This window comes from Coturnix japonica, chromosome 5 (genome assembly GCF_001577835.2).
Source record: "Coturnix japonica isolate 7356 chromosome 5, Coturnix japonica 2.1, whole genome shotgun sequence".
NCBI classification, from domain to species: domain Eukaryota; kingdom Metazoa; phylum Chordata; class Aves; order Galliformes; family Phasianidae; genus Coturnix; species Coturnix japonica.
The window spans coordinates 39,996,984-40,009,719 of NC_029520.1; the positions used below are offsets into that span (position 1 = coordinate 39,996,984).

Here is a 12,736-nt window from a genome sequence, read left to right on the forward strand (position 1 = left end):
ACCCAAATTCAAACCCTTTGTCTGAGAGCATTGTCTGGACTCTGCGTGAACTCTGGCAGCTTGGGGCTGTACCCACTGCCCTAAGGAACCTGTCCGAAGAGAATTCCATTATAACGAGAGACAAGTCTGAACACCTCAGAAATCCAAGTCAAACTGAAGGATGCTTTAGGTAAAATAATCCATGTTAGCACAGAAAGGAAAAGCAAAAAAAATCTGAATGCTTCTAGACAGGCCAGCTGTTTTCTTTCAGCTCAGATATGCTCATACAAAGCATCTTGAGAAGAACCTTGCGTGAGCACAGTTATCCCTTTCTGTAATACATATTAACCTTGACCACCTTAAAAACAAGACTAAAGGCTGGCATAAAGACAGGAGAACAAAACAACACTAACATATCTTTGTAAGGCAGCAGCTAAAAATATCGTGGCAGCTGCTCTGTAATTTGAGTTTTAACATTTACTTTTTGAAACAGAATTCTTATCACAACAACAGGATCCAAAGCATTTGCAGAAAAGAAAACAGAATTATCCTGGATCACAGATGATGACTACTTACTGCTGTTAGTTTAAGACTTGCTATTGTCTGTCTTCAGTATTCCACTGGATTACATGATAAAATATAAAACAATCAGTCTTCTGAAGAATGCTACCATAATCTCAAGGTGTCTGCTGAAGAACAGAGGGGCTGTTAGCAGGCTATGTGGCAGGAACAACTCTTGCTAAATTCCTTTCTATGAGTACCTTCAGGAGAAAAGGTAGAGAATGGCTGCACTGAGCACAGCTCAAACGATTTGAGCAAAAACTGAATACAGAACAGGAGCTGTTTCTCTCACCTGCACATTCCTTTTCCAACAGGTGACTGTAACATTTTTCTTAATTCCACAGTACACCAAGATAAAAATAGTGAATGATCAAGTGCTTCCAATATAATGAATCAATCTGCTACCTGTTATTCTACAGAGCAGTAAATAACTGCTTAGTTAAAGTATCACTTCTGGTGTGGTTCAACAGACTTGGATTAAAAACAAATAAAATGCTGTCTAGGTCACACAACTACAATTTTTCTGTCTTCTAAACTGTTCTTAATATTCATGAAGGAAACATAAAATTTAGAAGGACACAATACTTATTTACTTCAGTTGTATTTTTAATAGCACAAGGAAGTGCCTCTTGCAATTGCTAGCTAACCCCCCCCCCATGGCAGCAGTCATCAGTAGCCCAGCTCCTGGTATCAAGGCTCCAGGCACACAGCATTCCTCTACAACTCAACATCTGCAGTCTACTGCTGTGGAAGATCCACAGCAAGAAGATCCACAATCCTGCACTAACAAAAATAGTAACACCTTACAAAGCTCAACATCTAAAGCCAGCAGGAGTATGGGGCAGGAAACAACCAAAAATGAGTGTTTTCTTTTTTAGATGCCAAATGGTCATAGATTAGAAGTATTTTTAGTTCCATTGCACCCTCTTCTGAACCATGCAGCTGCAAGAAAAATGTGCAGAATTAGGATAAAATCTCCTACTGCAAAGATTTAAGCAAAGAGGCTCAAAACTCAACCCCTGAGGATATGAATTTGAATAGAAAGTATTTAGGAATAGAAAACAGAGCAATCTAGCTACAGAATCTGAGGTGACCAGCCAAGCAAGAATTAATCTTTCTTTGTAAGTAAGCAGATAACAAAGCTAAAACACACTGCATCATTTCACCTTCTTCCCAGTAAAATCTCCAGTGTTTTAGGTAACATATTTAGGCTCTTAAATAGCATAATTATCAAAATATGTTGAAACTGAAAGATCGCCATTATCATTAGTTGAAAATGAAGACACCGAACAAGGGGAAATCAATTAGATGAAGTGGGAAGTTGTCAGAACAGAGCAAGAAAGAAGAGGGGGAGAACATCACCTCAGCCCTTAACTCCACAATGCCAAAAATGGGAATAAAAAAAAAAAGAAGAAGAAAAGAAAAAGTAGGTGAATAAGGTGCCAAAGGGATAAAGAGGACGTGTGAGATTTCCAGTGTTCATGGTATGATACGTAGAAATAAACATGCTACTTATAATTTTATTACTGAATCTTAAGTAGTAAGGATTCACAGAATCACATGATGGCTGAGGTGGGAAGGGGACCTCTGGAGGTTATATTGTACAATTGCAGCTGATCCAAAACAGAATCCAGCAGGACCTTGTCTGGTCAGCCTTACACATGTGGAAACTACAAGCACAATATACACTGTCAGCTGCTCAAAAGAATTTAATTCTACACATTAGCACCTTTAATTATACACAGTCACTCATTCCTCTGACTCTAAAGCACACAGAGAATGGAACCCTTTCACTGTGCAGTTCTGTAGCATCTATGCAATTACCCTCTTTGGCATCCCAAACCTGAAGAAAAATATTACAGAATCCCTGAGTATTTATACATACACTTAGATTAAGCAAGCTTTCACCTACAGTGACACTACAAGCACTGAGGGCGTATATTAGAAAAACTTCAACAACAAATTCAAACTATGTTCTTTTTCTGACATTTAAAAAAGAATTCTGGGTCTCGGGTTTTGTGAAGTATTAAGATCATCAGAACAGTATGAACAACCACAGTTCATCACCTAGATTATTGATGTGTGGAATGCTTAAATTAAACTTGGCCCATTCAGTCAAGTGCAATATGGACACACAGAATCAGGAATCATAACATTTGTAAAAGACCTCAATGATCATCTAAGTCCAACCTCCCACCTACCATCAATATTTCCCCACTAAAACACGTCCCTCAGTACAACAGCTATTCTTTCCTTAAACCCCCCCAGGGACAGTGACTCCATCACCTCCCTGGGCAGCTTTGCTGCTCCTATCGCTGTTACCTGGGAGATGAGGCCAACCCCCACCTCACCACAACCTCCTTTCAGGTAGTTGTAGAGTGATACAGCCTCCCCTGAGCCTCATCTTCTGCAGACTGAGCAATTCCAGTTCCCCCAGCCACCCCTCATAAAACCTGTGTTCCAGACCCAGCACCAGCTTCACTGCCCTTCTGTGAACACACTCCAGAGCAGAAGAAAAGATAACACAGTTTGTATCCGTGATGTGGCAGCAGGAGGCACGGCAAGCAGAACCTTCACCATCATGATTACGATCTTTGTGTGTTTAAGAGGGAACAGAAAGTATGTGTCTGTATTTGATCACAGGTTTTCTTCTAGGAATCATACAAGGGAGAATCATTTAAAAAATAGCTTTTTCTTATTTATATTTAGCTTAGCTTACAAAGGTAATCAAAGAAGGATTTGGAAACCAGGAAATGCACATGCTGTGGCAGATAGAAATTCCTTTTAATCTTGCTTCTTGTCATTTTTTGTCTTAAAGGAGAAGCCACTTTTCCTGTTGCTTCTAAGCAAAAGAAGACTCTAGGGAATGCTTAAATGGAAGGCAAAACCAGAGCACGTCACAGCGGCAGAGTCCCCTCATCCAAACAGCTACACAGCAGCAAATCTGAGATGACAACAACATAACTTCTGCTCTCTCAAGTCAAGGAATAAAAGTAGCTGATCAAAAAGCAGAATGAAGACACAGAGGAGATCCTGACTCTACCCAGCTTTGCATCCATCAAGCACTCTTCCTTAACTCCTAAACCGCACCAGTCAGAGATCTGGCCATCTCTCCATGATAATTGTGGATTGTTTGCCAGGCCAGAAGAGGGGTGTTTTTCTTCCAGGGGATGATCCAATGCCCAAAGCTCAAACAAAAGCACACAGATGAGCCACTGCTACCCACTACAGGAGATATGGCAGTTCTTCACCACCCACCAGTGCCAGACAGCCACAGAAAGCCTCATCTTGTCCTCCTTCCACCCCCACAGGGCCCATCAGGGAAGCCTCAATACTTGGAAGTTTATAACCTATGCTTGTCACTATCAGAGATGCTTGATGCAAAGACCAAGCTCTCTCTCCAGAGGCAGCAGCAGAAACGATTACAGGTTTTGCCACCAACAAATGTTGCACAACTGGACAGATGTCCTCCAATTTATAGATATTATGCTAAGCTGCTTTTTACCTGGTTGTTGTCTCCAGTCACTCCTGATTAAATAGTGTTCAGTGCAGACACAACTGCAGAGAATGTAACCATCAAATTTTTATACCTGCTTACTTACAAGACAGACAAGGGGGATGGAGGAAGGGCCCAGATTTGGCACGGTTAAGGATTTCTGACCCAACATTAACCCTTGAATTAACTGAAAGGAATCTGAGGCAGTTTTAACACGTGGATGAGTCAAGCCATTATTCCTTCTTATAACTTTTAAAGAAACAATGTAGCCAACCCAGCACTAGCAGTCGTGAACAATGTTTCTCTAACAGTTACGTGTACAATACCAGCAATTCCTTGTAGGTCAACACAAACAGCAACAAGCAGCGGCCAAGAGGAAAACCTCTCCCCCTGCTCTGCTTATTGCTGCTACCCACGGCAGACCCCAGGAGGCGGCTGAGCTCAGCAGCCAGGAGCTAAAGCAGACAGGACACCCAGCTTTCTGCCGGCCCAGCGCAGTAAGAGCCATCTCTGCTGTTCTCCAACGCAAGGCAGAGGCACAAACGTGTATGAGGAGAAACTGCAGAGGGAAGGTGCAAAAGCAGGAAGAACTCCTCCAGCAGCAGCAGGAAGGTGTTAGACCAGCTTGGCTACTTGTGAAATCAGGCTGCCTAGGCCAGCACTTTCTCTTCCAGATGATAAGGCATTTGGAATACAAGCAGCAGGTCTGTATCATCACTCACGCTGCTGTAACACCCCTGGCTATCTGAAGAAACAAAGCTGTCTGTCAAATATAAGGCAACACATCTAAGCACCACCACCACGTTTACTCCTCATTCAGAAAATGTGTGCCCTTAGAATGTTTGTTCTGAAAATACAGCAGCGAATGCAAGAAGGAAGAGAAGAAAGACCACAAAGAAAGAGAGGGCTGCATGCTGTGGGAATGCTGAAGGATGTCGCACCGTGCTCTGCAAACTTCTCCATGAGACACAGACCTCTTCAGAAAGCTCTGCGTGTATAAACTGCTTTCTAACTGTATGCACAAAACAAACAAACAAATGTGATAAACACTAAGCAGGGCAAGAGTCCTAAGAGGTTTAGAAAACACTGGGTTACTGTGAGGATAAGTTTTAAACACATATCTGAGGTCTTACATCTTACAAGAGATCAAAACAAGTGAAAACTGGTAAGACGTTTCTACTTTTACTTCCTACTTAGATCTAGAGAGAAAAAGCACAGAAAGCGACAAGAATAAACAAGGAAAATCCCTCCTGACCCTTTGTTTTCAGTCACTGTGCTCCTACCCCCTCCTGCTCCCTTACTCTGCAAGGCTGAAGGGGAAGAAAGACAAACTACAGGCTTGAACTTCTCCAATTCACCTCCTGGGCACCTATTCAGACACAGCCCTCACTGAACTTGAGCAAGGTCACATGTTGACTGCATCAACAAAACAAGGCCAGGAGCATCCCTGCTCATTCGCAGGGTATTTATTTCACCCATTCAGCTCTCTCTGAACTGACCCAAGGTTTCCTCACTGCGTTTTCAAAGGAAGGAAAACACATTTTAGCAATGATGTTCTGAGAACACCCCGAGCAGCTGCAGCCTTCATGCAGCCGTCCATCACAGCCACTTCCCTTCAGACGTGACTGTTTCATCATATATTTGTGACACAAAGCAGCTTTGAAATGTGACCACTGATTTCCAAAACGAACATGAGCTCCCCTGAATCCCAGGCACTTGGAAAGCCCCCATTCCCAAAAACCATGAAGGTCATAACAATCTCAATAAAAGTATTGCAGAAGTACTTATAAAAATAAAAATCAAATCCTCATCAACATGAACTCTGCAATAAAATACGGGAGTTGCCTGCAAGACCAACACGTTACAATGAGTTTACTGAAAAAGAATCATTGCTGCTATTTCATAAATCTTATTTCCCAATATTGGAGAAGAGTGAGGTTAAAGTTCTCTTAAAATCAAGCTTTTCATTAAAAATAATAAAAAACCCCTTGCAGAATATTGCACTTCATGCATACAACTGAGGTTCTGATGCCAATCATATTTAGCAAGACAAAGTTGTTCACGTTTCTCCTATATCTTAAGGCCTTTACTTAATCAGTAGCCCATTCAGACCAATCTCAAATAGAAAGGAATCGCATAGCTGATGCCTTCCAATTGTGGGCGCATTTTAAAATACATTCTGAATAATATGAAGTGTTCAACATGTAATGCTTTATTTCCTCCAATTGCAAACAAGCAATCGTGTACTTGGAGCTTGCCCACTCCCAGGGCAGCACTTTACTACCATACTGTTTATTTGCTATGGCAGGCAAAACTAACAAAGTTTGGGTCACTTTCTCAGAAAGACCTTTTCCTTTTTTCCACTTAGTTAAACTACTGGGGAACACACACAAGGCTTCCTTAGTGAAAAATACTTTCAATTTTATTTCTAATAACTTAGGGTTCATTTCCATTCCATTCAATAAGTCACATCCAGGATGTGGAGTTTGAGGACAGGCATCTTTGATAGAACCAAGCAGCCCACAGGCAGCTCACTGCCTCACCTCCATCAGCCTGAGAGCAGCATGGTGATTTCTATGGCAGCTGCTGCAAGCTTTATAAATCCCTCTACATGGGGTGTGGGTGGCAAGGTGCTGGCAGCACAGGGACTGCAGGGGTGGCCGCTGTGGGAGGAGACCAGACAGAGCTGGGCCCAGTGACCCACTGCAGGACAAGCTGGCAGCATCTCCGGGAAAATGTGCTGAAGGAAGAGCAAAAAAGAAATCAACAAAAAACCAACAGAGACAAGAGAACAGAAAGAGCAAGAATCAGCAGAGGGAACACCAAGGTCACAGCAGGAGGAGGTGTTCCAGGTGCCATAGCAGCTGTCACTGCAGCCCAGGCAGAACACAGAGCAGGAAGATGTGTCCCAAAGGGCTGCAGTGTGTGGGAAGCCCCGGCTGAAGCAGATGTTTTCCCCAAAGGGCTCTGCCTGCACCAGGGCAAAGGAGAAACATGGGAAGGAGGAGCAGAGGGAAACTGCCCCCACCAACTGTGCTCAGCCTGGGAAAAGGCATGAGGAAAAGTGTTCTTTTAGTGCCTGAGTTTTTGTTTCTTACTGTCCAAATCTATTTTAACCAACAATTTTTCCCCAAATCGAGGCTGTTTTGTCCACAATAGAAATTCGTAAGCAACATCCTCATCTTTTTCCATTTATCCTACGGTCTGCCCCAGCCCCCCCTAAGGAAGGGAGCTGCAGAGATGCTGGGTGAGCACCTGCTGTGAGCCAGGGAGAACCCACCTCAACTCCCAGTTCTGCCTGACCTTTCCCAAGCATGCTGATGAAGCAAGAGCTCAGACAGAGATTTGTGTTGCACAGCATGAGCGTTATTACTGCTGCTGAGTCCCAGTCCTGATGGGGAGAAATGTAGTACAAACTGGCTCCGTGCCCAACAATTCTGAGTGAGGTTAAAAGACCTTTCTTTCATCTATTTATCCTTGTGTAAAACCAATGCAAATCACAGAGCACTTTCTACGATCCAAGCTGCAGCTATTACTGATAGAATACCAAAGGCACTGACCACCCCATTAACATTTCTCTTCCTTGTTTATCCGAAAGCTCTCCAAAAGTTTATAAAGCCTTTCAGAAATAATCCAGGTACAAAAATTAGCTCCAGTAAGTGCCATTTTTTGTGCAACTGAAATCCTACAGAAGTTGCCATTTACATTTGAACCACTGACTTCAAACAGACGCCCAGTTCTAAGAGGAGACAGATTGGAGCCATCAGTAGCACAGAGCAGAACCATCAAGGCAATAATTAAGCCCACTCAAAATCCTACACCACACTTCTCCACAACACTGCCTAACGCATACACGCAAGCTTCACCGTGGGAGCTGCCAACGTTATTTCTTCCTTAATAGGTTGCATCCCTCAAGAGGACTTGATATGGGAAAAGCACTGTGCCCATGTGAGACAGCCCAAATAATAATGTGGTCTCGTCACATTTCTGTCAAGTTTTCACACCCACAAATGGTCAGTTCTCAAACAGGAGGAGTACAGAAGCCCTACTCCAGGAACAGGAGGAAAAGGAACTGCTAAAGTAACAGACTGCTCTGTTGAAGCAGTGTAGGAATGAAGGGATTATAAAAGGGCTTCCCCAAAAGATCCCTCCCTTCTGTGTCCAACAGCAGCCAGCTCTGTTCCCAGGAGTACTCACAGCCCATTCAAACGCTCCAACATCCCAAAGTGAGAGCCAGTCCCACAAAGTAACGTAAGCACAGAATGAAGACCCTTTCAGTTCCTTTCTCTCTCATTCACATCCTTCTTACAACAAACTGTTCTACATTTAGTCAAAACCATCTTCTGCTATGGGTGACTGAGCATTGCTGCAGAAGGAGTAAGTGAAGTTTTCAGGACGTGCATCAAAACATCTTTCAGTTCACGTATCCCCACAGGTAGAACACAGGCCCTGCCTCTCTGTAGTGTCTCCAGCTGATAAGCCTGGCCTTCAGCCTATTAGCTATACCTGGACCAAGAGCACAAACCTGCAGATTTAGATACCCTCAACAGCAAAGGCTCATACTTCATTAAATACTTTTCATTAAGTACTTTCTGCCTTACTCCATTAGAAGAGGAGCATTGTTATCACTTAATTTACCTGAAAACTGCCAACGATATCCTCTGCCCAGCTGTCCCGACCTGTCTGAGACACCCTCACTGTCTTAAACCACAGATAACCTTCTCAGACGGACAGCCAAAAAGCACATATCTTTACTTGAACCAATCTGTAAGCAGTCCATAGGCAACATCTGAATAATACATGACCTTAAACTAAAGGTAATACCTTTCACCTTTCACTTCATGCCTATTTTTAACCAGTATAATACCAGAGTGTTTCAGGATCATGCTCAGTGGTTTTTAAGGCCAATGCATCTACTAGCAACCCATCAGCCTTAAATCCTCTCCTCTCTTTTATGTTGATTCAGGCTTTTGCTCTTCTATCTGCATTTCCACAGACCCAAATCACATCGCTTTCCCTCTGAAGCTCCTGCAGCCGTTCCCGATGCCAGCAGCTCTCACCCCACCTTCCCTCCTGTTAGCAGCCCTGCACACACGCCGGGCTGTGTCTCCCCAGACCTGCCTTATCTCTAAAAACACCCTCAGGCCCAGCACCCTCAGAGTGAGCTCAGACCCCATCCCCACGCCTTTTCCCAAACACAGGACGAAACAAGCTCAGGAACTGCAGCCAAACAGAAGCACATCACCCAGTTCACTACCCATTCCCACACCTCAGAAGGAAGCGCTGCTTTTCACCTCCTTTATCCGAACATTTAAAAGTGAGCAATGTACAAAACAAAGATACAAGCATTCATGGATTTTAAGGAGAGACAAAACGAAGCAGCATCGTCCTGCTGAGGGGTCGCTTTTTAGCGCCGGAGCGGAAGCCTTCGTAAGACGTGCTATTTACAGACCCGTAGGGCAGCGCAGGCATTACAGGTAGAAGGGCACGCGGGGCGTTACGCACACCGGCAGCATGTGCGCCTGCAAACCCGCACGGCGAGCTGGGAACCGGGGGGCCACGCCGCCAGCGCGACCCATGGCGGCTCTCGCCGCACCCGCTGCCGGCCCCGAGCCCCCTTCGCTCCCCGGGTACCCGCAGGCCGCACACACCGGCTGCACCTGCCGAGCTCCCGCAGCGGGCCCTCCATCGCGGCCTGCCGCCCCGCTCCGCCCGGCCCTGCCCGCCCGCCGCCTCCCGGCCCCGCACCGTTAGCGATGAGCTTGGCCGAGAGCTGCTTGACGAGCTCGGGGATCCGCTCCCACTGGCACTCCGAGCGGCACCGCTCGATCTCCGTCTCCAGCCGCGAGCCCGCCTTCTTGGTGGCCATGGCCGGACCGATGGGCCCCGGCGGAGGAAGGGGCCGAGGCGGCGGGAGCGGGCGGGGCGGAGGGGAGGCGGAGGCGGGGATCCGACGGCGCCCGCGCCGGCCGGCTGTGCGCCGGGAGCGGCGGAACTCCAGCGCTGCGGCCCTCGCCGCGATCCCCGACAGCGGCGCCACCTGCCGGCAGCGGCGGGAACGAGGGTCCGCCCCGCCTGGCTGCCACCGCGAGGGGCCGCGGCCTCAGGAGGCGGCGGGGCGCGCTGAGGGCCGACATGGGCCGGGCGCCATGACAGCCGGGGAACGGGACCCGGGCACACGTATGGGATAAGGGGACACCCGGCGGGATCATCCGTCCACCAACTAATGCACATAGACACGCACTACTCCCGTTTCTTAGGCTGTTCCACGCCTTCACACCCAATCACACAGAGGCAGACCTCAGCCCAGCTGGGTGCTCACCCCTTCGTGCCCAAAAAGCAGGGGATGCAGCAGCAATAAAAACCTGGCCCATGTGCACACTGTTCCCTACCTTCTAACAGAAGGAATGCATTGCAGCATCTGAGTGGAACAAAAACACCAGCCGAAAACCAGTTTGAATAAACACCATGCATCCGCATCAAGTGTAAGCTCACCTACAGGACACTCCAGTTCTGTAAACCTGCACGGACCTCAGAATAGTCTCAACTGATTTGTACTGAAACGCAGCAAAACCACAAAGACTGCAGTGAAGATAATTCTTGCCCATTGCCACTTACACTTCCCAAGACAAGGACAGACTCCCCACTCATAGAATAGCTGGTTGCAGAGGACACAGGGCAATCTAAGGCACCAGACACAACACGCTGAAATGATTTAGATGTCTCCACATCCAAGCGCAGACTTGTACAATGTATTCTCTTTATCCACAGAAAGAAGGCAGCGAGCCCAGTCCGCATCCAGCTCAGTCTGTGAGCACTGCTTACTGGCTCTGACATCCAAAGCACAGGCTGGGTGCAGCGCTGCTGTACATGCTGCATCACTCTGGATCTAATGTGTTTTAGTCTTCAGAAACACCAAGATCATATGTGAAATTCAGCGTTGGGCAAACTTACCATTACCATTGTGAGAACAAGTCAACCCCTGTCCTTAGTACTACTGCTTTCCAATCCCCGTTAATTATGATCTTCAAACTCCTGGGGAACGGTACCATCACCAGCCACCTTTACATAAATACTTCAGCTAAATGTAAACACAACACGCCTGTGGGCTGCTGTAAACAAAGCAAAATTTCTGCAGTATTCCCTAATTAGTGTGAGTGTCACAAATACCGGGAACAGGTGTTTGCTGTGTTGGTTTGGGGTTTTTTTATCATCAGCTGAAAGACCACAGTTCTCACAACTCTACAACAGGTAACAACAAATGCCTTTCTCAGTGTTTTGACTAATTTGCTTTTAACTCCCAGTGCTATTGAAAATGTAACAATAAAGAATTCAGCTGTTACCTGGCTTTTCCCCACGTGGCTGTTACAGTACTGGCAGGCTTCAGTTCAAATTCAAGCAGCATATACTTCAAATTCAAAGAAGTGAAACAGAAACAAAGAATAGCAGAACATAACAGCGTTTAAGAAATACAAGGGGGTAGTACAGGAGCAGATAGAAGATTCAGTACTGCGACAAAAGCAAAAGGAGAAGGATGTGATGGAACGCTTCTTGTTTTAAGGGAGGTTTCAGAAGATCTGGAGGACATTAAACTCATCAGAGATCTGAGCTTAAATGGTCAGAAAAAAGAATTAAATGAAAAATGAAACAGCAAACGGCAGCCAGACACCCCTGACATTGTACCTACTGGTTCTTTTAGGCATAAGAGGAGGAAAACCAACACTTTAATTTTCCCAAATAGCTAATTAGCTTATGAAGATTATTCATATTTATTCACAACAATTTTAACACATTTTGTTTGCACTGATCACATCATTTCAGTCAAAGCTGGAAAAGGAACAGTATTAAAATATTTACATAACAGTTCAGACTTATTATCTCAGTAGTGACTATTTATGAAGTGAGACATCTACACAAAAGGATTAGAGTATTTGGAAATGTATTGGAAAGATTAGGAAATCTGCTTTAACATTAGTGAACTTCCACACACCTATAATGCTCGAAGATTCCATTGTAGATGACCCATAGCCACATGCAATAATGAATCTGGAATGAATAGTATAACAGCGATATGGAAAACAAGTCTGGTTCTTTGTGTTCTTATCAACCATCATTTTTTTCCCCAGCCAAAACCAAGTGTTGATTTCTGAAAATGGCCTACTAATCAACCTGCTAGTATGGACTGATGCACATGCACACGTTAGTAGAGATAGAAAGACCACAGGTACATTGAGTTAGCTGGCTGGTTGGAAAAGATCTCATTTCTGGAAACTGCAGATCATAATGCATGGTAATAAACGAGGTTGTGTCAGTCAACCTCAGCCTCAGCCTGCCCCCTTCCCACTCAGCCCCAAACCTCCTCCAATACAGGGCAACAAGAGAAATAATGCTTGGCTTGATTGTGTTCAGTGCAATTACACGAGCTAGGTAGGGAGGAACAGTAACTTTCAGTCCACAGGAACACCTTGATATACACCCTGATACCTCAGGTCATCTGAAAATAAACCTAATGAAGTTTCCACTCCAACTCCATACAAAAGTGCTTTGTTTGTTGTGTTGCTTTGCTATTACCAGAAGCATTTAATACACAAGGTCACCTATTATTCTAGCTTTAGTCTTTCACTACTGACCAGTTTTTCTTCTAAAGACTGTGCTTGAAGCTGCTAATCAAAGTGCTGCTTATTAAAACAATTTTCTTCA

General features: G+C 45.1%; 1 protein-coding gene across 5 annotated transcripts in view; it reads right to left on the minus strand.

Annotated features, from left to right (window-relative positions):
* Positions 1-10,043, minus strand: part of TTC7B (tetratricopeptide repeat domain 7B) — a 108,861-nt gene extending 98,818 nt beyond the window's left edge. For 3 of the 5 annotated variants that reach the window (XM_015865357.2, XM_015865356.2, XM_032444885.1), the window contains exon 1: positions 9,785-10,023. In XM_015865357.2, coding sequence (XP_015720843.1) covers positions 9,785-9,905 — 121 coding nt within the window. In that variant the 5' untranslated portion in view covers positions 9,906-10,023. Of the gene's footprint in view, positions 1-9,784 lie in introns of all 5 variants that reach the window. The other 2 variants (XM_015865358.2, XM_032444884.1) reach the window with 2 other exon arrangements.
* Between the last annotated feature and the right edge of the window lie 2,693 nt (positions 10,044-12,736).